The 26,143-nt window shown below is 35.3% G+C and overlaps 1 protein-coding gene across 3 annotated transcripts in view; it reads right to left on the minus strand.

Annotated features, from left to right (window-relative positions):
- Positions 1-26,143, minus strand: part of CSMD3 (CUB and Sushi multiple domains 3) — a 1,164,849-nt gene that overhangs the window by 206,379 nt on the left and 932,327 nt on the right. For all 3 annotated transcript variants that reach the window (XM_053559351.1, XM_053559349.1, XM_053559348.1), the window contains one exon: positions 24,221-24,337. In XM_053559351.1, the coding sequence (XP_053415326.1) occupies positions 24,221-24,337 (117 nt within the window). The remainder of the gene's footprint in view (positions 1-24,220; positions 24,338-26,143) is intronic.

Consider the following 26,143-nt stretch of genomic DNA (forward strand, 5'->3'; position numbering starts at 1 on the left):
GACATGGCTGATAAAGTGGAAAATAACCAAAGGTAATCCAAAAACAGAATCAAATAAGAGATGAACAATATGAAGAACATAGAAAGGATATAGCAGAGCTGAAATAACTGAAGCAGTCAATTAGGGAACTTAAAGATGCAATAGAAAGTATTAGCAACAGATTAGACCAGGCAGAAGAAAGAATCTCAGAGGTAGAGGACAAAGCTCTTGAGATAACTCAGATAGTTAAAGAGGCAGAAAAGAAGAGAGAGAAAGCAGAACCTTCACTAACAGAATTATGGGACTTTATGAAGCATTCTAACATGCGAGTTTTAGCTATCCCAGAAGGGGAAAAAAGAATGGCTCAGGGGAATGGAAGTCATACTAGGGAATATTATAAATGAAAATTTCCTAAATATCACCAAAGATTCTGACAGACTCCTTTCAGGGAGATATCAGACCCCAGGTCACCTCAACTCTAACAGAACTTCTCCAAGACATTGTGATGAACCTGTCCAAAGTCGGATGTGGTGGCTCATGCCTGTACTCCTAGCACTCTGGGAGGCTGAGGTGGATAGATTGCCTGAGCTCACAGGTTTGAGACCAGCCTGAGCCAGAGAGAGACCTCATCTCTAAAAAAAAAAAAAAAAAGCTGAGCATTATGGTGGGTGCTTGTAGTCCCAGTCACTTGGGAGGCTGAGACAAGAATCACTTGAACCCAAGAGTGAGCTATGATGCCATGGCACTCTACCAAGGGTGACAGAGTGAGACTCTGTCTCCAAAAAATGAAGAAACAAAAAAATTGTAATACTCAGTATATATCAATAATAAAAGATGAAAATAGTCAAAAAAAAAAAAAAAAAGAAGAAGAAGAAGGTGAGAGAAGAGTCCTCATGAATGGGCTTAATGCCCTTATGAGAGAAGTTGAAGAGAAAGCCCTCCCTGCCAGGTGAGGACGCAGCAAGAGTCACTACCTGTGAAACAGAAGGTGAGGCTTCACCAGATCCCAGTTCTGCTGGTGCCTTGATCTTGGACTTCCCATCCTCCAGACTTATGAGAAATAAATTTATATTATTTATAAATTAAAAAATAAAAAAGAAAAGATTCTTCAAGCTGCCAGGAATAAGTGCAAGTTGACCTACAGGGGCAAATCCATCAAGGTGACTGCAGAGTTCTCTAATGAAACTTTTCAAACAAGAAGACAATGGTCATCTACCTTTAATCTACTTAAACAGAACAATTTCCAGCCCAGAATTCTATATCTTGCTAAGTTAAGCTTTGAAATTGATAGAGAAATCAAATATACAAACATTGAGGAAATTCGCCACAACAAGACCAGCTCTATGGGAAATACTTCAATCTGTTCTACACAATGACCATCACAGTGGATCAACAGCAAAGTAAGAACTCAGAAATTAAAGAACAGAACTTAACTTCCACAATGATGCAAAAAATAAAACTAAGCAATGGACTCTCACAAAATAAGATGAATAGAACATTACCACACTTATCAATTATCTCAATAAAAGTTAATGGCTTAAATTCTCCACTGAAGAGGCATAGATAAATTGATTAGATTAAAAATACAAGCCATCTGAAGAATCAACATTGTTAAAATGTCTATACTTCCCAAAGCAATCTACCTATTCAATGCCATTCCTATCAAAATACCAACATCGTACTTTCAAGATTTGGAGAAAATGATTCTGCATTTCGTATGGAACCGGAAAAAACCCCGTACAGCTAAGGCAGTTCTTAGTAATAAAAATAAAGCAGGGGGCATCAGCATACCAGATTTTAGTCTGTACTACAAAGCCATAGTGCTCAAGACAGCATGGTACTGGCACAAAAACAGAGACATAGACACTTGGAATCGAATTGAAAACCAAGAAATGAAACTAACATCTTACAACCACCTAATCTTCGATAAACCAAACAAGAACATACCTTGGGGGAAAGACTCCCTATTCAATAAATGGTGTTGGGAGAACTGGATGTCTACATGTAAAAGACTGAAACTGGACCCACACCTTTCCCCACTCACAAAAATTGATTTGAGATGGATAAAGGACTTAAATTTAAGGCATGAAACAATAAAAATCCTCAAAGAAAGCATAGGAAAAACACTGGAAGATATTGGCCTGGGGAAAGACTTCATGAAGAAGATTGCCATGGCAATTGCAACAACAACAAAAATAAACAAATGGGACTTCATTAAACTGAAAAGCTTCTGTACAGCTGAGGAGACAATAACCAAAGCAAAGAGACAACCTACACAATGGGAAAGGATATTTGCATATTTTGAATCGGACCAAAGCTTGATCACTAGGATCTATAGAGAACTCAAATTAATCCACATGAAAAAAGCCAACAATCCCATATATCAATGGGCAAGAGACATGAATAGAACTTTCTCTAAAGATGACAGACGAATGGCTAACAAACACATGAAAAAATGTTCATCATCTCTATATATTAAAAAAATGCAAATCAAAACAACCCTGAGATATCATCTAACCCCAGTGAGAATGGCCCTCATCACAAAATCTCAAAACTGCAGATGCTGGTGTGGATGTGGAGAGAGGGGAACACTTTTACACTGCTGGTGGGACTGCAAACTAGTACAACCTTTCTGGAAGGAAGTATGGAGAAACCTCAAAGCACTCAAGATAGAGCTCCCATTTGATCCTGCAATCCCATTACTGGGCATCTACCCAGAAGGAAAAAAATCCTTTTATCATAAGGACACTTGTACTAGACTGTTTATTGCAGCTCAATCTACAATCACCAAAATGTGGAAACAGCCTAAATGCCCACCAACCCAGGAATGGATTAACAAGCTGTGGTATATGTATACTATGGAATACTATTCAGCTATTAAAAAAAATGGAGACTTTACATCCTTCGTATTAACCTGGATAGAAGTGGAAGACATTATTCTTAGCATCACAAGAATGGAGAAGCATGAATCCTATGTACTCAATTTTGATATGAGGACAATTAATGACAATTAAGGTTATGGAGGGGGAGGAAAAGCAGAAAGAGGGATGGAGGGACGGGGTGGGGCCTCAGTGTGTGTCACACTTTCTGGGGTCAAGACATGATTGCAAGAGGGACTTTACCTAACAATTGCAATCAGTGTAAACTGGCTTATTGTACCCTCAATGAATCCCCAACAATAAAAAAAAAAAAAAATACAAGCCATCCATTTTGTCTGTAGGAAACACTCCTAGCTTCAAAAGACAAATTAGAACTCTGAGTTAAGGATTCAAAGTCAATTTTTCAGGCAAATGCAATTCAGAATAAAAGAGGGGTTGCAATCTTATTTTCAGACACATGTGGATTTAAAACAACTTAAGTCAAGAAAGACAAAGATGGTCACTTTAGATTGGTCAAGGGAAAAATACAACAAGAAGACCTTTCAATTCTAAATATTTATGCACCCAACTTAAATGTTCCCAGATTCTTGAAACAGACCTTACTTAGTCTGAGCAATATGATAGCCTATAACACCATAATGACAGGGGACTTTAACATTCCTCTTACAGAGCTGGAAAAATCCTCTAATAGAAATTAAACAAAGATATAAGGGACTTAAATGAGACTCTAGAACAACTGTGCTTGATAGACGCATATAGAACACTCCATCTCAAAGATAAAGAATATACATTCTTCTCATAGCAATAGCTTACACTTTTGGTAGGATTGTAAATTGCCTAAAATTTTTAAAAACAAAATTGAGACATATATATTATGAACTTCAAAAGTTGTGTATGCCCTCACACGTAATTCTTCCCCTGAGAATCTAGTCTAGAAATCAATCAGAGGTTACCAAAGACATATACCATGATATTTGTAAAGCATTAAAGGTCAGGTAATCAACCTGAATGTCCAGACTTATAGAAATGGTTAAACTGATATGAATATATAATGGAATAAATATTATGCAATATTAACAATTATAATGTTGAAAATAAATTTAATACCATATGAAATTACTTTAGATATAGATGGCTAAAAGAGGGATAGAAAATGATACATATTCTATATTTACTATTTCATTAAAACTAAAGGCAAGATAGAAAAAGCTTAAAGGTTTATGGTAACTACGTCTGGATACTGAAATTATAGATGATTTAAAACAAACTATTTCTTTGTGATTTCTACTTTTTTATAATTAGTATAAAAACATTTGAAATAAGACAAAAATACATGTTTTAAAAGATTACAGAAGCATTATTTTTAAGGTTTTAAAAAGCATTCCATATGATTTAAAAGTAAAAATTATTTTTTTGTATATACTTCCTTTTTTGAATTTGTTTAATTATTAATTAAAATGAATTTTAATATTATTAGTGAATAAAATTAATACCTATAAAAATATTCTTAAAGATAGATTTATAAATGTAGATTTTAATGATGTTCTATTTTAATTTATGTAAAAATATTACTATTTAGATTTTTTTTAAAACAAAGCTTGGGATAATTTATTGTTTCAGTTAGATACTAATTTTCCTCATAGCATCTGCTCATTTGGCTTACAATTCCTTCACTGAACCAGTGATGATATTCTCTCCAGCTGTGATTTATGATCTGTTTATATACAATCTGCCAGACCATACTGCCATAAAGTCTGCAAAATTCCCAGGTAAGAGAAAAGTGAGATTAGATACCCTATCTCAGACTTCTTTATGTGATACTCTTTAAATCTTAGCAAAGTAAAAAAAAAAAAAAAAAAAAAAATTGATCTTGCCTATAACTACTCAGAATAGTTATAAAACAAAACCCATATTTGCAGTTCTGAAATATTTTACTCTTCAGTACTCAATTCAAGTTGGCAATATGTACACATGGTGGACATTTAAAATATGTCCATCATACCAACAGACAGCTCTGAGAACATGGGGGTCATTAATTGAAGAAAGTCGATAAGAAAAAAGTTGCTTGCTTTTTATGTCTATTTTGTATATTTTTTGAAAATAAATGCATGTAGATTAAAAAAGTAAGAGTTGATAAAAATAAAACTAGGTATTCTAGGCTAGTAAAGTTTTAAAATTAAATTTTCTCTAAAATTTCTTAAGTTATACAGGTAAATAATTAGCCTAATAGATATCACATTCTTATTTCAAAGATATAAAATATTGGGTAGGTAGACAGTATTTTATGGAGTTTTTAAGACATTTGCAATAGCAGCTTTACCTCTATAAAATGCTGTACTTGGATAGCCATAGATTAACTGATAATTTTACTGCACATCTGTTGCTGGTCTGAATAATGCATTCATTTCCTTCAATGCATTGGGGGCCCAAATAACTAACCTATGCGCCCTAATATTCTATGTTATGCCAGGACATGGCTTCTTTGGTCATATCACCACACTTGTATAAATTAACTTGATTAAATTAACTCAGTTGACCTGAGTTAAGAGGGATGGCCAATGAATTAAAACTAGATATGTGCCAGGCAGTACCTGTGGCTCAACGGAGTAAGGCACTGGCCCCATATGCCAGAGGTGGTGGGTTCAAACCCAGCCCGGACCAAAAACTGCAAAGAAAAAAAAAAAAACAAAACTGAACAAACAACAACAAAAAACTAGATATGTGCCTTTCCTTACCATGACCCTATTTTAAACAGACAAAAATCTCCTGCATGAGTAATATACAACATAGATGAAAGGAAATAATTTTGTACACTTCGAATTTATTTTTCAATAATTGTTATTTGGTTAGTTTTATCACTGTAACATATGCTTTCTATAAATTTAAAAAATCTACTTCCTGGAGTATTTTGTAGAATTTTATGCCCTGACTTTTGAGGTATGAACTGTGAACTATGACTGGGGAAAATAGTTAAATGTGGGAAAGGAGAAAACAGTGGTTTAGGAGAGGGGATGTTATTGCAAATACTATTTAAAGTTAACTGAGCATTTTGCCTATGTCACGTACTGTGCTCAATGCGGTAAATTATTTCTCCCCAGCTTCATGATTCTTAGTAGAAAGCCAAGAGGCTGGGTAATTATTTCCTGAGATGAAGACATCTGAGCAAGTAACTGGATCAAAGTCAGCAGCGAGTAAATGGCAGAACTGGGATGAGAATCCACCTCTGTTACCCTCCAGAGTAGTAAGGAGAAACAGAACATAATAAATAGGTCAAGATAGGGTGGCGCCTGTGGCTCAAGGAGTAGGGCGGTGGTCCCATATGCCAGAGGTGGTGGGTTCAAACCCAGCCCTGGGCAAAAAAAAAAAAAAAATAGGTCAAGATATCATCAAAGTCTAAATAACAAAATTTATAGTGAAAGATTCCCTCGTAATTTTTTATTCAATGTCTTTGTTTCCGAGATGAGAAAACTGAGACTCCAGAGGTATCAAATGACTCAACTAGCTTTACATAGCTTCTTAGCTGTTTTAAATAGTAGGACTTGATGTTTCCTTCTCTAAAAAGATACAATACCAATCTAAATCGAAAAAAAAAATCTAAATTATGAGAAAATAAGTAATTTAAGTGTGATCTCACGGTATGTTGACTCAGTGGGAAAACTGTCTCATGGCAATTCCACAATCATGCAATTTGGTGATTAAAAGAATGAAGGTATGTATTTTTATATTTATTTTTTATCTTGTTTTTTGAAGAATGCTGTGACATATCAATTGATTAACACAAAAAAATTAAACCATCTGCACATGTACAACTGAGTTTCATTTATAAGAAGCACCCCAGCCCTACACTTGGAATTATTTGGAAGCACATCCAGAGAGCATAGAACTTCATAAGTAAATCTAAAACAAAGTTGTGAAGCAGAAAAAATGTGAAGGAAGATTATGTTAAATTAGGCAGCTAGTTAGACATGAGCAGGGTAGACGGTGGATGTGGTTAGGCTAATTGGGATGGCTTGAGTCAGGCTTTTATGGGAATGGGGCCAATCAAGACCTGGCAGCTGGGTTGCCTTGAGACAGAGTCTAATCAATCTACCAGGAAATTTATGACATGGGCAGAACAATGTGATCATACTGACTTGGGTTGTTCTGAGAACAGCCTGATTAGAACATTGGGAAGCTTTTGAAAAGCAACTGATACCCCTCAAAAAGTTGTATATAAAATCCAAGCACTGCATCTGTGTTCTCCAGGATACCTGCTGTCACCAAGACAGAGCCCAGCTTACTGCACTAACTTGCTAATAGTTAATAAAATCTTCTTTTTCTTGCTAAAACTTTACCTGCCCTCTTCAATTATTTGTTATTACCTCGAGCTGTCACCACAGCGTTCTAACAATTATACTTCAATTGTGGAAGAAAAATGGGTGGTAGAGAACTGGAAGAAAGTATCTCATGGTGGGTGGCGCCTGTGGCTCAAGGGGTAGGGCACCGGTCCCATATGCCGGAGGTGGCGGGTTCAAACCCAGCCCCGGCCAAAAAAAAAAATGTTCTTTTAAAAAAAAAAAAAAGAAAGTATCTCATCGTAAACTTGATAAGTAGGGAAGAATTGTGAATGTGAAATTTATTTGTTCCAATGGAAATCCACAGAAAATTATAGCCTGAGTGAGCAAAAATAAAGGGTGACAACTTAGCTTTAGAATTTAGCAAATAGGTACAGAGAGTAATCACCAGATAGATGAAACTTAGCACTTTGTGGAGCTCAGAATTCACTTATTTAAATAATTGTAATAAGTACTAAGTAAAGATAAATGATTCTACGAAATACCATTAATGAAACATGTCTGTACTTTCTGAGAGAGAAAGTATTATCTAAATAAAATAAATGGAACCATATACTTGTTCATTACTCAAAAATATATTTTAAATAGTATTTCCAAAATGTTATATTTCTTTGCTCTTACCATTCAGAGGTGACTCTGGGAAAAATACTGAAAAAAAATAAATGAGGTAAAATACAATAAAACAAAGTGTTGTATTTCTTAAAATTAACCAATAAGAATACAAAATGTTGGGAGGTACCTGTGGGTCAGTGGGTAGGGTGCCAGCCCCATATACTGAAGTTGGTGGGTTCGAACCCAGCCCCCGCCAAACTGCAACAAAAAATAACCAGGCACCTGTAGTCCCAGCTACTTGGGAGGCTGAAGCAAAAGAATTACCTAAGCCTAGGAGTTGGAGGTTGCTGTGAGCTGTGGCATCACGGCACTCTACCAAAGGCGATAAAATGAGACTCTATCTCTAAAAAAAAAAAAATAATAATAATAAAAATATTGAAAAGATAATAAGTAGCCATTAAATTTCATGTTTGATGCTCCCCCAAATCTTGTGAATTAGTGTGAGGCAGATTAAATTATTGCTTTAGAAATAGTCTCATATCAGAGAGGACAAATGTCTTACCTGAGGTTACACATAGCCACGACTGGAACCCAGACACCCAGCTACACATTTTGTACTTTTACAGCAGGGGGATATGTTTTGGGTTTAAACACACATGCGAGACACAAACCCTCATTAAATATGACTACATACGCAAAATATGGTGCAAAAATAACCAAAAGAGCTCTTTTTTTTTTGGCCGGGGCTGGGCCTGAACCCACCACCTCCGGCATATGGGACCGGCGCCCTACTCCTTGAGCCACAGGCGCCGCCCACCAAAAGAGCTCTTAAAGATGCATATAAATATTAATCTATCAATTATAAACTATAAAATGGATGTGTACCTGAGAACCTATAAGTGTACCTTAGGATACAGATGGCACCACAGAACAGAAGTAATAGTACATCTTTTGCACTTCGAAGGTGATGTCTGAGCATCAAAACCAAAAATACCCGGAAATAGGCTTGGCTAGTCAGAGTTTTTCCTGTGTCCTATTCCCTCTGTCCCTACAATATGTGGGGTAGACGTTTTCTGCTCTGGGAAGAGACTGAGGAGAATCCACAGGCAAGTTTGAGACTTGGGTGCAGGGCAGTATCTCTGACGTGAGCCCCCACACTCAGTCCTTTCCAGGCCAAACCCCAGGAGACAGGTCTGAGTAGGGAATGAGGGCCCTTGGGCTGTGGTTCTTAGAAGAAAGTCAGGGAAGTCTTTGATTTTATCTTTGACACAGTTCTATACATGCCAGCGTGCAGATGCAGCTGGAAAAAGCCAGGTCAAGAAGGTACCTTAGGGCCAAGATAAGGAGGATGAAGTCAAAAATTCTGGACTGACATTTTGAGATGAGAAAAAAATAAATGGATCTGATAGGACTAAACACTTCATTTTAGCCTCTCTCCTGTTTCTTTTCACCCAAATTCCTCATCCTTACTCAAGGCTGGCATTCTCTAAACAAAATTCTGGATAAAATGGAAAATTACATTTCTTGAACATTTGAATTTGTGACATGGGAATTGCACCATTTCCTCTATTACAAGAACTTCACATGCTATTTCTCCATGGAATTAATTGAAATATTTCAGAAGGAAATATGGTTCACAGAGCATGCTTTAGGATTCCAGTAGCATGGAATTTTAAGAATTTCAGTTTACACTATAAATTCTCAGTAAAATCAAACACACTTTCTATTCCCAACCCATCCAAAGACAGATCATGACACTACCAATAAAATAAGATTTTTATAATTTTAAAGATTCATCTTTACCTTAAAAACTATTTGTGTAAAAAAGAAATATGAACTTTATATACTTGATTATGAAAATTGTAATTGGTAGCCAAAGGTAAATCAATAAAATAAATTAGAATCAACAACATAAAATGATGTGAGTTATCTGTAAAAATAATCAATGTAAGAGTTTCCTTAAACAATCACTACACATACTTAATACTAAATCAGAACTAGTTGATCAACACTTATGTGCACATATGGAAATAAAATTCTAGGGAAATCAAGTAGGTGGGAGGGGACAGAGAGGTTGGGTTAATTCACACCTACTGGGCATAATGAATACATTTTGGATGCAGCCACACTTATAACTTTGACCTGAAATGTATGAAACAAATTATCAAAACCAAAAGGTGTGTCCTCCTGAAATATTCTATAATTAAAAAATAAGTTCCCTTCAGAAATTAGGGTATGACCTGTTTTTATAAATATTCAGATGGAATTATCAACTAAGCAAGCATTTAGTTAATTGAAATATGATTAAGATAGGGCAGTGCCTGTAGCTCAGGGGTTAAGGCGCCGGCCACACACACTGAGGCTGGTGGGTTCGAACACAGCTTGGAGCCTGGGCTAGTTAAAACAACAATTACAACTGCAACCAAAAAGTAGCTGGATGTTGTGGCGGGCGCCTATAGTCCCAGCTACTTGGGAGGATGAGGCAAAGAGAATCACTTAAGCCCAGGAGTTTGGGTTTGCTGTGAGCTGTGACACCATAGCACTCTACCGAGAGCGACACAGTGAGACTCTGTCTCAAAAAAATATATAAATAAATAAATAAATAAAAATAAAATAAAATATGATTAAGCTAATACTTTGGTTACTAATTATGGTAGATAAGCATCTATACGAAAATAAGAATGTGTCATTCTCATTCAGTTTAAAGGGTTATTTATTGTAATTCATTATTAATTCAATTATTTGCACATTCAGTAAATATATATAGAGTTTTTCTTTAGTGTGCCAAGGATTTTCAAGCTCTTGGAATTTAGTAATAAAAAATACAATCTCTATTACACAAAGAGATAATAGTGCAGTATTTTCATTGAGTCACAACTTTATAAAAACAGTCCCAGTTAAATACACAGACACAGGTAAAGAAACACCGATAATATGCATATTGGCACAGTAAAAGGTCTGAGAAGGCTTAGGGGAAATAAGCTGAAAGCCTTTCACACTTTTTGAACCCAAGGTTTCCAAACTTGGATATTTTGTCCCTGTCCCCTCATCTAGGTATTGAGAAAGGTTGGTTGTGTGAATTCTAAATAAATCTCCCTAGTGTAGACAAAAATGTTTCACCTGCTACATTAGTCTGATATAAATGTCTCAACTGCATCAAGCTTCCTTCCTGATGTACTTATACTTCAATAAGCCTTTGACTATAATCTGATAAATGATTATATTCATTTGTCCAAGGAGTAGATATATCCACCAACATGAAAGGGTCAAGGCAAATGGCCAAGATGAACAAGCTTGCTGGGTATTTTCTCACAGTAAATTAGTGAATTGGCATTGTGATTTATAAATCAGTCCCTCTGGGTTTGATGAGTGGGAAACAATGTGAACCTGTCTCCTGAAGCCTGAATACACCCTGAGCTGACTGACAACAACGGATTTCTGAGACTGAAGTTGATGATTAGACTCTGGTTGTGTACCTTGAGTCCTGACATCAGTAAGGGCTTTTACAGCAGGTCTTACTGCTGCAGTGACACACTTGCTTCTTTCTACTCATGTGCCTGTTTCCATCACCCTCTCTTTATTACACTAGAATACACACACGCACACACATGCACACACACACATTCATCTCTAATATCCTCTAAAAATGAATTTTTTTTCCTTTCTCCCACTAATAAATCAGTCCCCTCACTGTTTCTCCTCTGTGCCTCTGGAATAGCCACCCTACTCCTGCCAAGGAGATGCTTAAAATATCCAACAGGCTTTGCTAATCTCCTGCTTAAACAGCTTTATTAGTCATGACAGTACACGGGATACATTTCAGCCTCCTACTCTTTCTCCAGTTTCCAGCATACTGCAATCTTCACTAATCTCCCTAATCTAAATCTGATCCTCTTGTTACTCTTCCTCATAATGCCTTATTTTCTCCTTCACCCTTCATGCTCATTAGCAAAACTTGTGATCATTATTTTATGTGTGTATGTGTTTGAGTTTATTCAATTATATTCACAAGGTGACTCTCAAAATATTTCATTAATATGTGGTGGGTACAGACTAGGCAGAATTGTTGCTAGGCTACTTAGTTGCTGAGGGGAGGACTGAGGTGCCAGAGAACTGTAGAGTGATTCAGGGGACTTGAAAAATGGCAATTTGGTGACAGCATGAAAATATTCAAAATTTGAACAACTGGTATGATTGTGCCAGTATGTACCAGGTGACTACCATCCCAGGATTGTCTGACTACTCAGCGTATATACTAATGGGTATCCTCAGCCTAGAAAGTATTTCTCTGAAGCCAAGAAATGCTTAACAAGCATTTGTGGAATTGATTTAAACATGGCCTCTAAGGCTGTCCATGTTCTGGTCTCTGGCTGTTTCTCTAGTTTCGAGCATATCAATTCCTGCCTGGGTTTTTGCTCTTTGCTCTTCAACTAAAGAGGAAAAATATGTATTCCTTTTGGAAATGATGCGCTTTATTTCTACATCTCTTCAGGTATTGTTCTTCTCTGCCTGATGGCCCTCTCCAGCTAACAACTGCGTCTGCGCTACTACTTAGATCACACAGCAACACATCAAAGAAGTGTTTCTGACACTGTTACCCCATCTCCCAAAGAAGCCTCTGGTCTGCCTTACGTGTTTTTCCATAGCAGGCGCTCAAACGTTCAGTCTCCCACATCACATGGCAGTTTTACGGCAATTTCCACATTCTTCTTGAATAAACTATTCAATTATCTAATTATTTCCCTGTGATTGCCTGAAGGCCAAGAATCATTGTCTACATAACCTGTATACTGAGATTCTAGCTCGAGGCTATACACACTGTTTGAATAAATAATTGATCCAATTAGTGAATAATTACCATTTATAAGGAGTATGGTATACATCTCCACCCATGATGAGGTTAGAATTATTAACAGCATATTTCTATGAATTTAGAGGTTGTGAAGAAGCAGGAAGGGGGTTAACCAAAGGAGAAAACGGTCATTATGTTTCTATGCCTCTAAACATAACGAACATACCAGATTTTAAGTCACATTCATTCCATGGATGAGTTTTATTTAGATCATACTGTATTTTAAACCTTATTGAATTGCACTATTAAACCACTTTAAAGGAGGCATGGATCTTTTTTTTTTTGTTTTAAGTTTGCCATTTAGTTTACCGTATCTACCATTTCTTCTTATCTATACCTAAATCCTTGTCTCATTTATGTTATCTGCCATTCAATCAATTTTTTTTAATTTTAATGAGCAATACTTGTTACAATAAAATATTATATGATATTAAAAGACATTCCTTATATAAAAGGTTACTAAGAAAAGCAATATTATAGATGAAACTTTGCTATTTAGTTTGTTTTTTAGTATATATAATAGCTGCAGTGATTTTGGAGAATATTCCAGTTACACATCCTAGGCAGCTAGGTTGAAATACTAAGAAATTATATAATCTGTGAGAGAATAATATTTAAATTCTTCTTAACTCAGAGACGGGAAAGGCACTTCTACAGTGTGCTTTATGCACCCTGTGTTTCGATACCACCCACAAAATAAGCACATTCATATTTTAATCTATTTGAAATATAATTGAGTTTTCAAATAAATAAATTATTTTAAAATATAAATGCAAATTGTTTTGTCTAAAGCAGATAAACTAAATCATATGAGTCACACAAACAGAAAAAAATAAATAAACATCTGTATTTTAATTGCAATCAGCCTTGGAATGCAGAGTCAAACAAATAGAGATCTTTATATCCCTGAAACATCAGTGGGAGAGTGTTAGAAATGATGACTCTTCCCTGCTTACAACAGACTCTGCCTGTGGCATGCTGTGTGCTTTTGTGAATCTTTCTGGCTTTAATCTCTCATGATATGAAGTATTACAAATGTGATTCTGCATGACAGAATAACGAAATACTGAAAAAGGCTATGTGTAATGACTTCTCCATAAAAAGTTTTCCAGGAAAAGTAATGCATATGTTATAGGAAATGTGCTTTTCTTTTTCTTTTCATGTTTTCAAATACTCTCCTGTATCAACTTCTTAATAGAAAAACAAACTATATAGTGAAATACTGCAGAAAATGTTTAGCCCTTCTATATGAATATTCAGGGTCTTTTAAAGAATTCTTTTGTACCTAAATACTCATAGGGGAATAAAGTAGAGAATTAATTTTCTAGAATTTGTGGTGAATCAAAAAATGTGAAGTGCCCTTGGAGGGATTTATGGTAGTTTAATGACAGCAGTGAGGAAGGCAAAAATGACCAAGAAGGCTATTTTGATACACTGTAAAGAGAAAAGAAGATAATGAAAAAAATAGTGTAATTGTTACATAATTTATCTAACTTTTGCATAAACATAAAAGATTGAACTTATAGGGTGGTGCCTGTTACTCAAAGGAGTAGGGCGTTGGCCCCATATACTGGAGATGGCAGGTTCAAACCTGGCCCTGGGCCAAAAACTGCAAAAAAAAAAAAAAAAAAAAAAAGAACCATGAACTTACAAAGGTGAACTTAAAAGACTAAAACTTCATAAAGGTGAACTTAAAAGATTTGGAATTAGTTTCACTTTATAGTTACCTTTGAAGTTTACTGAAATGGCACAAATCCATGTACTTACATGAGCTGATGACTGAATTTCAGACATGTTGGGGGTACTTCCCTGTACTTCACTTCTCTAGCTTTGAAATTTTTAACATATTTTTAACTAGGCAGGTTTCTAGAGACCAAAGTTTTCAATTTAAATATCAAAAAACTGAAGACCAGAAAGCTAAAATAATTTGCTCAAAGTCACATGGTTATGTAGAGGCAGGTAAAAGACTACAGTCCAGATCTGTAGTCCAGTCTTTGGACTCCTAGTTAACTAATTTCCCACTATTCCACAATAACTGTTTTATCCTCTTTTCAATTCATTTATTATTGTTACCATCATTGACTTTATGATTTTGAATCTTACTTCAAAATAATCTTCAGCAACTTGATGTAATTGGTGGTAAATAGCCTGACTGAACAACTGCTGAATTTACCATCTTAAGAAAATGAAGCAAAAAATAAAGGTAAACATAAATAGGAATGATATTAATTAGTTGAAACATCATAACCACTATGTAAAAAGATTGTTATAATATGTCTGGCCTCGTGATCCAGTGCCATGTTTCCCAAAGTTTTCTTCTGAAATATTAAGCACAATTTATTATCTATAACTGCCCTAAAAAAAAGAGAAATGTGAAACACTAACATTGGCATTTATTACAACATAGATGTGAATAGACATTCAACATGTGAACCTAATAAATCATTGACAAGCATTTTGAAAATTCAGCCAAACACATTCTGAAGCATATTCAATTTCTGACAACTTCAAAGTACATAATTTTAAGTGGAAACAATATAATAATGATAAAAGATGATATATGTGACATATATCTATATATGATATATGATACATACATATATCATTTTATCTTTTTCTGATTTTATGTTATTTTTTAAGACAGGGTCCGTCTGGGTTTGCACCACCACTTCTGTCACCCAGATTGAAGAGTGGTGGTGCAAACCCAGCTCACTGCAACCTCAATCTCCTAGGTTCACACAATCCTCTTTCCTCAGCCTGCCTAGTAGCTGGGACTATAGGTGCACATGACTATGCCTGGCTTGAAATCATTTTTGATGTTTGACTGCGGACAGCTTTCAAGCTCCAGCACTCCCCCTTCCTCTTTTGCAACATACCTGGCCAAGCTGATTAGGGAGCTTGAGTGATTTCTCTTGACACCAGTGGGAAGTTTAAATCATGCCATGCGCAGACAAGACACACAGAAACCCCAATCCCGCTACCACTCTGTAACTACAGTAAAGTTCTAAACCCCGTCTCCCTTCTCTGCTCTCTCGTGCCTCCTTGTTCCTGCTTGGGAGTTTGCTCTCCTCTCCCCAGAAAGCCCCACTGCGTGAGTAACGAAGATTTTCATTCTCAATTTCAAAACACAAACCAAGTGCAGGGTGACCACAACAATTGATGCAGTGAGGAGGGAGCCTAGATGATTATTGAAACCACCAGAGGCCTTTCATCTCTTCTTTTGGCTTGGTAACTGGCTCTGCTACCTGCTGGAAAACTTGCAATTTGAGCCATGCTGCTTTGTGAGGCATTCGGTGAAGTTCTATTGAATCTCTAGCATATATTTAATCCATCTACATTAGAAGCTTTAATAATCAGTATTTAGAACCAAGAGATAGGTACTCCTTTAAGTGACCCTGGACTGTGTGCTCCAGCCAGGACTTATTTGTGTGTTTCCTATTGAATTGCATGTCTAGATTCCAGCATAAACTGTTACTAGTGATAGGTTCAGAGGAGTGACTCTTATCTTGTGACTCTTGATTATGAATGTCCAGCAGACACTGGATCCTCTTTTAGGGAAAATGCTGATACCCTGTGTGACATGGAGGTTAATTGGGTGGCTGATTATAAGAAAGAGCAATTTCCATGTGGTATGTTTGGGTCTAAATTCCTATAAACAGATGACTCATTAAGACCCCGAAAATATCTTTACTAATACTGCTATCCAAGCCTCTGCAGTAACAAAGATTCTGATTCTTGGGCTGATACGAGAAGTCACTCCTGGTGCTTATGTGGCACAACTAAGTTATCAATACAACTTAAATTAAACCTGTAGTGCTTAAACCCTATAAAGCAACCATTGCCATGTGGGAAGCCCTTAACTGATGTGAGACACTTTGGAGGAAGAGATTTATAAATAAGAGCAAGGTATGGAGACTTGCCCACCTGTGAGTATATGTATGTATGGATGTATGTATGGTAAGTACAAAAAGCAAAACCACAACCACAGCAAAAAAAAAAAAAGATATAGGGTAAAGAAATGGAAAATTGAAAGAGAGGTCCACAGTCTACCCAGCTGGAAATCCAAAATTTACACAAGAAATTTTAAAGTTAAGATATAAAAGGATTTTTAAAGTTAAGATATAAAAGGATATAAAAAGTTAAGATATAAAAAGATACAAAAGGGTTTTGTGCCCATACAGATGAGTTCTAAATTAATTTTAATATTTATTGAGATGTACTAACTGGCAAACCTTCATGGCTTTAATCAATACAGAGAATCAAATTATACTTATTCCCGGGGACCCCACTGAATTTAAATAAGGTGTACCCTATAACCTAAAAGAGATGTAAGTTAGTGAACAAAGGAAAATGTCTCATCCCAGTCATCAGAATTATTGCCTTGCCTAAATATCCCAAGATGGTTATGAAGCTCTGACCAAAAAGGTGATAAAACTAAAGTAGGTCCTTGACACTTACAATGGGCTGGACAACTAGGACCCCATGGACTTTTACTCTCAGTTAAAATTAGTTAATATAGAACCTTTAAAGAGATTGAAACCAAATGTAGATAAATTATTTGGAAAAGGGATGATATCCTCATTATTTCTCCATTTAAAAGTCTGATTTGACTGTTTTTTAGCCTGAAAAAAATGAATGGCCCTTCACAGCAATTCCTTCATCCTTCATTCTGTGGCTTCATACATTAATGGTCCCATAGTCAATATTACTAAAATTCTGAGATCCATTTAGTCATCAGATGTGAAACATTTTGCTATTATTGTTTTGAATCATATGTTCTATTTAGTGCCTATTTCTTTTTTTTTTTTTTTTTTTTTGTAGAGACAAAGTCTCACTTTATGGCCCTCGGTAGAGTGCCGTGGCATCAGACAGCTCACAGCAACCTCCAACTCCTGGGCTTAAGTGATTCTCTTGCCTCAGCCTCCCAAGTAGCTGGGACTACAGGGGCCCGCCACAACGCCCGGCTATTTTTTTGGTTGCAGTTTGGCCGGGGCCGGGTTTGAACCTGCCACCCTCGGTATATGGGGCCGGCGCCCTACCGACTGAGCTACAGGCGCCGCCCCTTTAGTGCCTATTTCAATAGCCTCTCAGACTTTACTTTCAATGGGATACAATAAATACTATTTGCCTTTAGTCTGAAAGGGACGTCTTTACCGGACTACTATGGTGTCTTCAATATTCTCTGAAATACAGGCAAAGGAAGAGCATAGATCCAGTTTAGTCAAACTACCAAACAATGGCTTGAAATCTAATTATATAAATTACATAAATAATTACATAATATAATCCAAAGCATTTGATAATCATATTTCCCATCTCTAAAATGAATAGGCTCAAAAAATTAAGGTTTTCCTTTCTTATGGGCATAAACATAACACACTCTTTTCTGCTTATGGATAGTAAAGCAACCATCGGTTTGGAAAAGAAAACCTTCATTTTCTTTTCAGTTGCTCCAAATCTAACAAGTAATGATAAATAGTAAATGCAAATATTGAATCAACACTTATTTTGTGAGCATTATGTGTCCTTGTTAGACAAATTCAGTACTTAGGAAAGAGTAACCCATTGATTTTGATGCAATCATACTGTTACGAAATAAGTGTAATAAACTTTAAATATAAAAAAATCTTTATTGATACTTTAAGTGTTCATTCATTTCTGAAAACTTTGCACTAGAAAAAAATAAAATGATGTGCTGACCTAAAAGACTATACAAAAAAAAAAATCTTTTTTTTTAAATACTTTTTTTTTTTGCAGTTTTTGGCCAGGGCCAGGTTTGAACCTGCCAGCTCTGGTATATGGGGTCAGTGTCCTACTCCTTTGAGCCACAGGCGCTGCCCACAAAAAGAAAAAATCTTAAAGCACATTTCCAATAAATGATAGTTTATAACTAAATTATTGAATTAAGTATAAAGATAGGTAACTGCAATGTAAATTATAAAAATGATGCTGAATAAAGTAGATCACTTAAAAATCACAGATATAAGATCAAAAGGCAAATGGTCAAATATATGTATGAGTTTTAAAGAGCAAAAAATCGCTATAATTTTTAACATAAAAGATGAGATATTTAACTTTACATATGCAAGTTAAAACTATATTAACACATACTATAAAATCCAAATACTTATCACAAAACATTTAGAGACAGAATATTTTAATATCTTGTGTATGCTTTTTCATTCTAAATTCTGAGGAGACCTAAATTTTCAGATTGCCTTTCACTGCCTAATAGCTTATGCAGAAATGTACAAGATGTGATACTGCCAAAACAAATTGCACTTAGTGACTTCTATATAATCGCCTAAGTCTGTCAGCCCCAAAGAAAATGCTCAATTTAATGAATATAATAAGAATTAATGGGATAGTTTTATTAATTATCAGTGTTTTAATATCATAGTATGGTGAGTACAAAACTTTAAAAAAACTATATACACCTTTCTTATCATAAGGAAAGGTGTTTTTAGATTGACAGGGAGAAAAACAGCACAATGAGAGAAAGGAAAGATGGTGTCTGTGAGTAAGAAACAAACATAAAATATATAAAGGTAGGATAGGAAAAAAGTTCAAGGTGGTGACAACTAATTAAAAAAGGCTCTTCTGCAGCAATTCACAAAAGGTTGTAGCAAGTCTATGTGCCAAAGGTACAGAGTAGACTAGACTGACAATAACTTATGGAGATACTCAGGTGATTTAAGAATCATAAATTTGATACTCATGAAACCAAGAGACCATCAATAACAAAAGTGGTGAGAGGACAGATTAGCCTGCAAAAATAAAAGAAGGTTTTCATGCTCATGTGAAAACTAAGTCTGTGGATAGAATAAGCTATAAAGTAAAAAAATATGCCTTCAGGGTGGGTCTTGTAGGAGATGGAACTATCTTAGAGGCCAAATACAAAATTAAGTCTCCATAGATAACTTGGATATCCCAAGATATTTCATATGTTGGAATTCTCAAAAAAATCTGAATGTCAGTTTGCAGTCTACACAGCTAGTATGTGATACATGTCTGATGTGGTAATTTATATTAAAATTTATATTAATTTATATTAAAATGTTCTACATAAAACTGTGATAATATAGTTTATCCTCTATTGTGGATTGTATAGTGTCTGCCAAAATTCATTTCCACTCAGATGCTCAGAATGTCACCATGTTTGGAAACAGGGTCTTGGCAGATATAATTAATTAAGGATCAAGGTGAGACTATGCTAGATTTAGGGTGGGTGTCATTATAGAAAAAGAAAGGGGAAAAAAAGTAAAAGATAAGAGACAGAGACACATAGGAGCAGACAGATGGGCAGGGGAAAAGAGCTTGTGAAGATGGAGCTAGAGATCACAATGATGCAGCTGTAAGCCCAGTAACCTCAAGGAATTCTGGGAGGTGCTTGAAACCAGGAAGAAGCAAGGAAGGACATTTCTCTAGACCCCTCAGAGGGAGCATTGTGCTCCTGGCACATTGATTGCAGGCCTCCAGCCCCCAGAAATGCAAAAGAATAAATTTCTGTTGTTTTAAACCACCAAGTGTTTGGTACTTTGTATGGCAGCCTTAGGACACTAATGCATCCTCTTTTATAGATAATTCCTAGAAAGTAAGGAGAGAGTGATGATACTTCCAACAGGCAATATTTCATGTGAAACTAATTCAGATATTATGCTACTAATTATGAATCATTTTTTCTTAATTGTTAATTTCTTAATTCAACAATGCTTATGAAAAACTTAATTCTTTAAAAAAACTTAATTCTATTTTTTTTAATTCCGTTTTCTCCAACTGCCTAAAGGGTCCTTACCAGTTGATCCACCTCAAATCTTTAATTTCAGTTTCTCTCTACTCTTTCTCTTGGGGTTTAAAGTAAAGTATCTTTTACCTCAAGAGAAAACAAACATAAATGGTATTTCTGGTTTATACTTTGCTTTATATCCTATTGTTTTTAGTTTCTTCTCAACCAGGATTATTGGAATAGAAATTCACAACATTTATTTCCTTCCTCTCTGCAGTCTGTTGTAAGCCCCATACTCTAGCTATAAGCACATACTAAGGCAAATCTTTCCTTCTAACAATGTCAAGAGTTCTCTTGAGCAACAGTTTGCTATAGCATCTTATCTACAGCAGATATAAAATAAAATCAAATCTGCATTCTGTGTTTTTAGCCCTTAAAAACAATGTATAAAGACTTAAGCAACTAAACCAAAAGAAACAATAACTGGTGAGCAAACACTAAAAGAGAAACTAAGATGTATTTTATTGATACAGCAGAATTTTTTTAAATCCTAGAAGCCAAATGAAATAATTTATAAATAATCTATAGAAGAGAGTAATGTGTTAATAAATGTAGTCCAAATGATCTAATTTTTTAAGGATTAAAATTGACAGGAATCCTGGAAAATGAATATTGTGAAAATTGACTATAATATCTCAAGTTTGAATGAAATTCAATGATGCTTATGAAAATAATACAAACTGACAATTCTCTTAATTAGAGAAATGAAAAGATGGGAAATAACTGACAAGCAAAATAGTACTCACTCAATGAATCAGTAGAGTCACATTACTTATATCTGTATTTAACTTACATAAATTCAATTCTACAGTAGACAAGTAATTTACCACATGTCTTGGTAAGAAACACAACTAGCTTATTTGAAGTTATTTAAAGAAACTGTCATCTGTTTATACCTTGGAGGGAAAAATGTCCTGTTAGACTTTGCCAGAAACAATATTGAATAGGCAAAATCATGTAGATGCTCTTCCATGGCTCATGTAACTATGTTCATGGGTAATGTTGATTATATGTGACTTTCTCTTTATATAATAACTTTAGAATCATAACCTGTATGGAAAATGCAATCCCAATTAATTAACTGAATGTATTTGACAGATAGTATGCTAATTTAAAAGTCAAGTTCTAAGAGTGTTTGCATATAAAGATATAGAAGAAGGAATTAGTATAATTTGGGATAAATGACCAAAAAAAGAGAAAAATGTGAGATATTTGATGCAGTAATAATGAAAAGTAATTAAAAATAGCTCAATGAGGAACAGAAGGAAATTATGGCAAAGTGAGAATGAGAAGAAAGGAAAACAAAATAGGAATATTATTTGTAGAGACCCTGTGATTATTGGTTGATCATCTCACATCAAAGAGATAAAAGTCAAGAAGTCAATGTTCAGTATTTATTTAGTTCCAGTACCCTATTCTCAGAAAATAGTAAGGCATTATTAGATGATTGGATAAGCAAATTGTTTTATTGCTTTTCTAAATTTTCTAGCTATGTTCTTTTTAAGACCCTAGTCCAATCCAATAATCCAGGTCATTTTAGCTTTTTAGAGGGTGTGGAGGATGTTATACGAATATGAACTAAAGAAGAATATTGTTTCTATGTGCACCTGTGTGTTTGAGTTATTATGCCTTATTATGCTAATCACTTACATAAATTATAGTACAGACTTATAAAATAATATTATGAGATAGATATCCATAAAAGTTATTTTAGAAATGAGAAAAAAGCTAATCATGTGTATTGTCCAATGAAAAAGACCAAGGAAATTGTTGAGTTGAGCCTGACCCCAAAAACCTAACTTCAAAGCTGGCATTTTTTAACTCAGTCATATTGAACATGAACCATGGGAGACACTCTCATTCTCTCTCTCTCACATATATATCCATATATATGAGAATATCTATCTGTCTATCTATCTTTGCTTCTCAGAACAATTCTGCTATGCAGACAAAATAATTCTCTTTTTACAAATAAAGAGTCTGCATCCCAAAGAAATTATGTAACTTGGCTAAATATAAATAGCTATCTGACAGGTCTGAAATTAGAAGTGTTTAAATTTATTTGTCATTTTAAATAAAGAATGATGAAACATTTATAGAAATAAAATCATTTTCCTTCCTAATAAATCAAAGTAAACTTTGTCTTATTAACAACAAAATGCAAGAATTTTTTTTTTTTTTTTTTTAAAGAATCTTGGTTTTAGAACAACTCTTACTGGCTCAGAATAGCAATATGTCTTTATAGTAGAAGGATTAAATTCAATTTACATTAACCTTGCCAAAATAAATATTCCATTTTTTCATAATCTTTTAATTTGCTTTTCTTTTCATCGGTCTTTTTTCTTCTCTTTTAGGGCACACCTAAGCTATAGTAAAATATATGCAGGGCCAGAAAATATATCCAGGGTGTCTATGTTTCGGGAAGTTCAATGGCTAATTTTCCTTTTTCTTATTCTTTTGACTACATGACATTTCAAGCACAGAGTATACAGAAAAAATTAATGACTTCTAAAGAGGACTGAAAGAACCCGGCAGTTTTTTAGACAAACATTGTTAGAATTCTGTCAGCAATCATGTAATATTCTTGGCATCTGGGGAGCATAAATCTCTCTAACAAAGGGAGGACTCAAAAGGTACAAAATAAACACAATTAAGCAGGTGATGTTTTTCTTTCTAGATTTGTCACTTTCTTCACTATCAAAGAGCTCAACTTTGATTCAACTGATCAATATCCTCGGGTGCAGAAACACAGCAGAGCAAAGAAACAGGATGCTAATGCTGGCAGCATCACTCTATTTCAACGTTAAAAGGATCAGCACTTCACTTCTGATGACAATGCTCTCTAGTAAGTTGGAGATCTTGGACTAATATGAGAGGGGAGAAAAGGAGGATATATATTGTAGTATCTGGTTATAAGAAATTGGACTGGAAGCATCAGCTTATTTTATATATCAGTAGTAGAAATGTTGAGTCAAGATGTTGTCCGACAATCTCTAATGATAAAATCCATGTCCTTCTGCTGAACTACTGAGTCATTCAGACCCAGACATGCATTACAGCTGTAAGAAATCCATGTAACACAATGCTGTAAATCTAAGTTTTAGAAGCCTATGAACTTTCATCTTCTCTCTCACATTTTACTGCTCACTAAGTTTTCTTTGCCTATCCATCCATGAACAGAGCTTAATCTGGGTTAAATCCGGCTGGATCTCAGATCCAAAGCCTTTAGAAGCCAGATAAGTGACTTCTAAGGCTTGTGATTAGGGAGCTGTGAAGGCAGCAAAGGACACATTGTCTTCTTCGTGCCAATGCAGACAGATTGTCAGGTTGACAAGACGAGCAGACGTGTCCTTGCCACCTTTTATATTCATCACTGTCCCCAAAACTCGAGGCTTATAACCAAAATCTCTTCTTTCTGGAAATGTGTTAATAAACAATAAAACGGATATGATTGCTTTATAAATACTTTTGTGATCCTTGTAATAGTTCTGGATTTGACTTTATGCATATTTTGCACAACAGACGTGGGTTTGTGCTCTGGTAATTACTCATTTTGTTCAATTCCAGTATGAAGGCACTTGCTGGATGTACTTATTTTTAAAAATTAAAAACAATCCTGTTTTCATTTTTATATTGTTGTTCACCTGTGTACTTGACTGTAAATTCAGATTGAGTAAAACGGCCTCAAAATTTTATCATGACAAACCTACCCTCTAAAAAGAATTATAAAGTACTTTATGAATAATAGATATCTTCATTTAAAAAATCCAAATAGCTATAGTAAAAAATGAAACATGTCTGGAACGAAATACTACATAATGAGATGAATCTTACTTACCAAACTCCTTGGGAACTGCTATAGAATAAACACAATTATGTCCCACACTATAATTTTTTGGATAGTTTGGTGACAGAACAGTGCCTTCTGAACCTGTTGAACGACTTCCACAGGGTGCTAGGAAATAAAATGATAAAAATATAATTTTTAGAAAAAAATTCACAAATTCATACTGTGATTATCTTTCTATAAAAAAATATGGCTGCTGGATTTTAAAAGCACATAATTTGCATCTTTTAACAAAATCCTCCAGTCTTAAATATTAAAAAAAATTGTGTACATACAAATTTGTAAGTACTTAAATTTACTGTTCTCAGAAGCACAGTGCATAACATAATAATGTTATAATGGTGTTATCTCTAAAGGCCATCACGGTGGCCTGCTTTCATTTTTTTTTTTTTTTTTGGTTTTTTGGCTGGGGCTAGGTTTGAACCCTCCACCTCCGGCATATGGGACCGGCACCCTACTCCTTGAGCCACAGGCGCCGCCCAGGCCTGCTTTCATTTATGATAAGAGTGTGAAATTAATCATCCTTTTTATAATAATGAAAAATTACATACGCAAGTTGGAAACTGTTTTACCCTCTGCCAGGCTTTGCAATTCTATTCAAATTCAACCTTGATTATACCACCATAAAATTAAGCATGTCTATATATAGGGAATGGGTTGACTGTCAAATACATTTACCCACTCATCTAAATATTCTATTTTATCACTAATTTTTATCTGCTTGTATAATTTTTCTTGAAATCAGAGATGTTGCTGATGATGCCTTGAGACCTCAGGCCAAAATGTGGTATGTTCATAAAAAAGATGAGAGTGAAACACTGTTTCTGTTAAATTCCTAGATGGTGTTTTCATTTTTCACAAGATAGGAGGCTTTAGGATTTGTAGCTCTGCAACTCAGAGAGAGACCAGAGCCACTTTTGGAGATTTAGGCATTGAAAGCATAGGGATGATAGCTGATAGTCCATGAACCAATGAGATCACTCAGTATAGTACGTAAAACGAGAACAGACGAGGGTCTGGAGAACAGCAAAAGTTTAGGGTCAGGTAAAGAGAAGTGGCTACAAAGGAAGTGGGAGCCAAGGGAGAAGAGTTCCAATGAAAAGAAGTCTTTAAAAGGTTCAATGTTGCAAAGTGGTTAATGTATGAAGAAGGTGTCTGAGTTACCTTGGCAATCTTGTGTGTAAAGGAGCCAGGGTCTTCTTTCCCAGGCTTGTGATTTGTATGAGGAGGGTTTTTCCTAAATGAACCAACCGCCGGCCCTGCCCCTTACCCTTCTGCCGGGGAAGGAGTTTTCTGCTTGGTGACCACTGGGCAAACAGTTCTACCTTTCTTCCATTTGGGAACTTTTCTGCCTGCAGAGCTCACTTAATCCTTCGTTCTACTATGTTGTGAGTTTTTAAGGGTGCCTTTCAAGGACAGGGCTGCAGCTATTGCAAGCAGCTAACAGGAAGTCCATTGTTACTGCTCCTCATCTTTTATCAGCATTAAAAACTGACAGTTTGATTTCCTTCAGTGTGTTTCATCAGTTTGAACTCATGCAGGAAGGACAGGGCATACTCCACTCTTCCTCTCAAACACCAGAAAAGTAGTTTAGGTGTTATTAACATCGTAGTTTCAACAAGAGCCAGCAGGCCAAATCCAGCTGGTGGACTGAGAAAGGTTTTTACAATTTCAGAGAGTTACAAACTAAACAAAAAGATTATGCCGTGGAGACACCATGTGACCAGTAAAGCCCAGAATATTTTGTATTCTCTTCTAGAAAATGTTGCCAAGCCCTGATCCAGGGCAGAAGGGAGAAGGCAGATTGTAGCCTGATAAAAGTGAGTGGTATATAATGAAGCACAGAAGTTGTCAGAATCCTGGCTATAAATGAGAGGGGAATGTAGAGAGTAGTTTGGGGGAGATGGAAAGCTG

Source organism: Nycticebus coucang, chromosome 13 (genome assembly GCF_027406575.1).
Source record: "Nycticebus coucang isolate mNycCou1 chromosome 13, mNycCou1.pri, whole genome shotgun sequence".
NCBI classification, from domain to species: domain Eukaryota; kingdom Metazoa; phylum Chordata; class Mammalia; order Primates; family Lorisidae; genus Nycticebus; species Nycticebus coucang.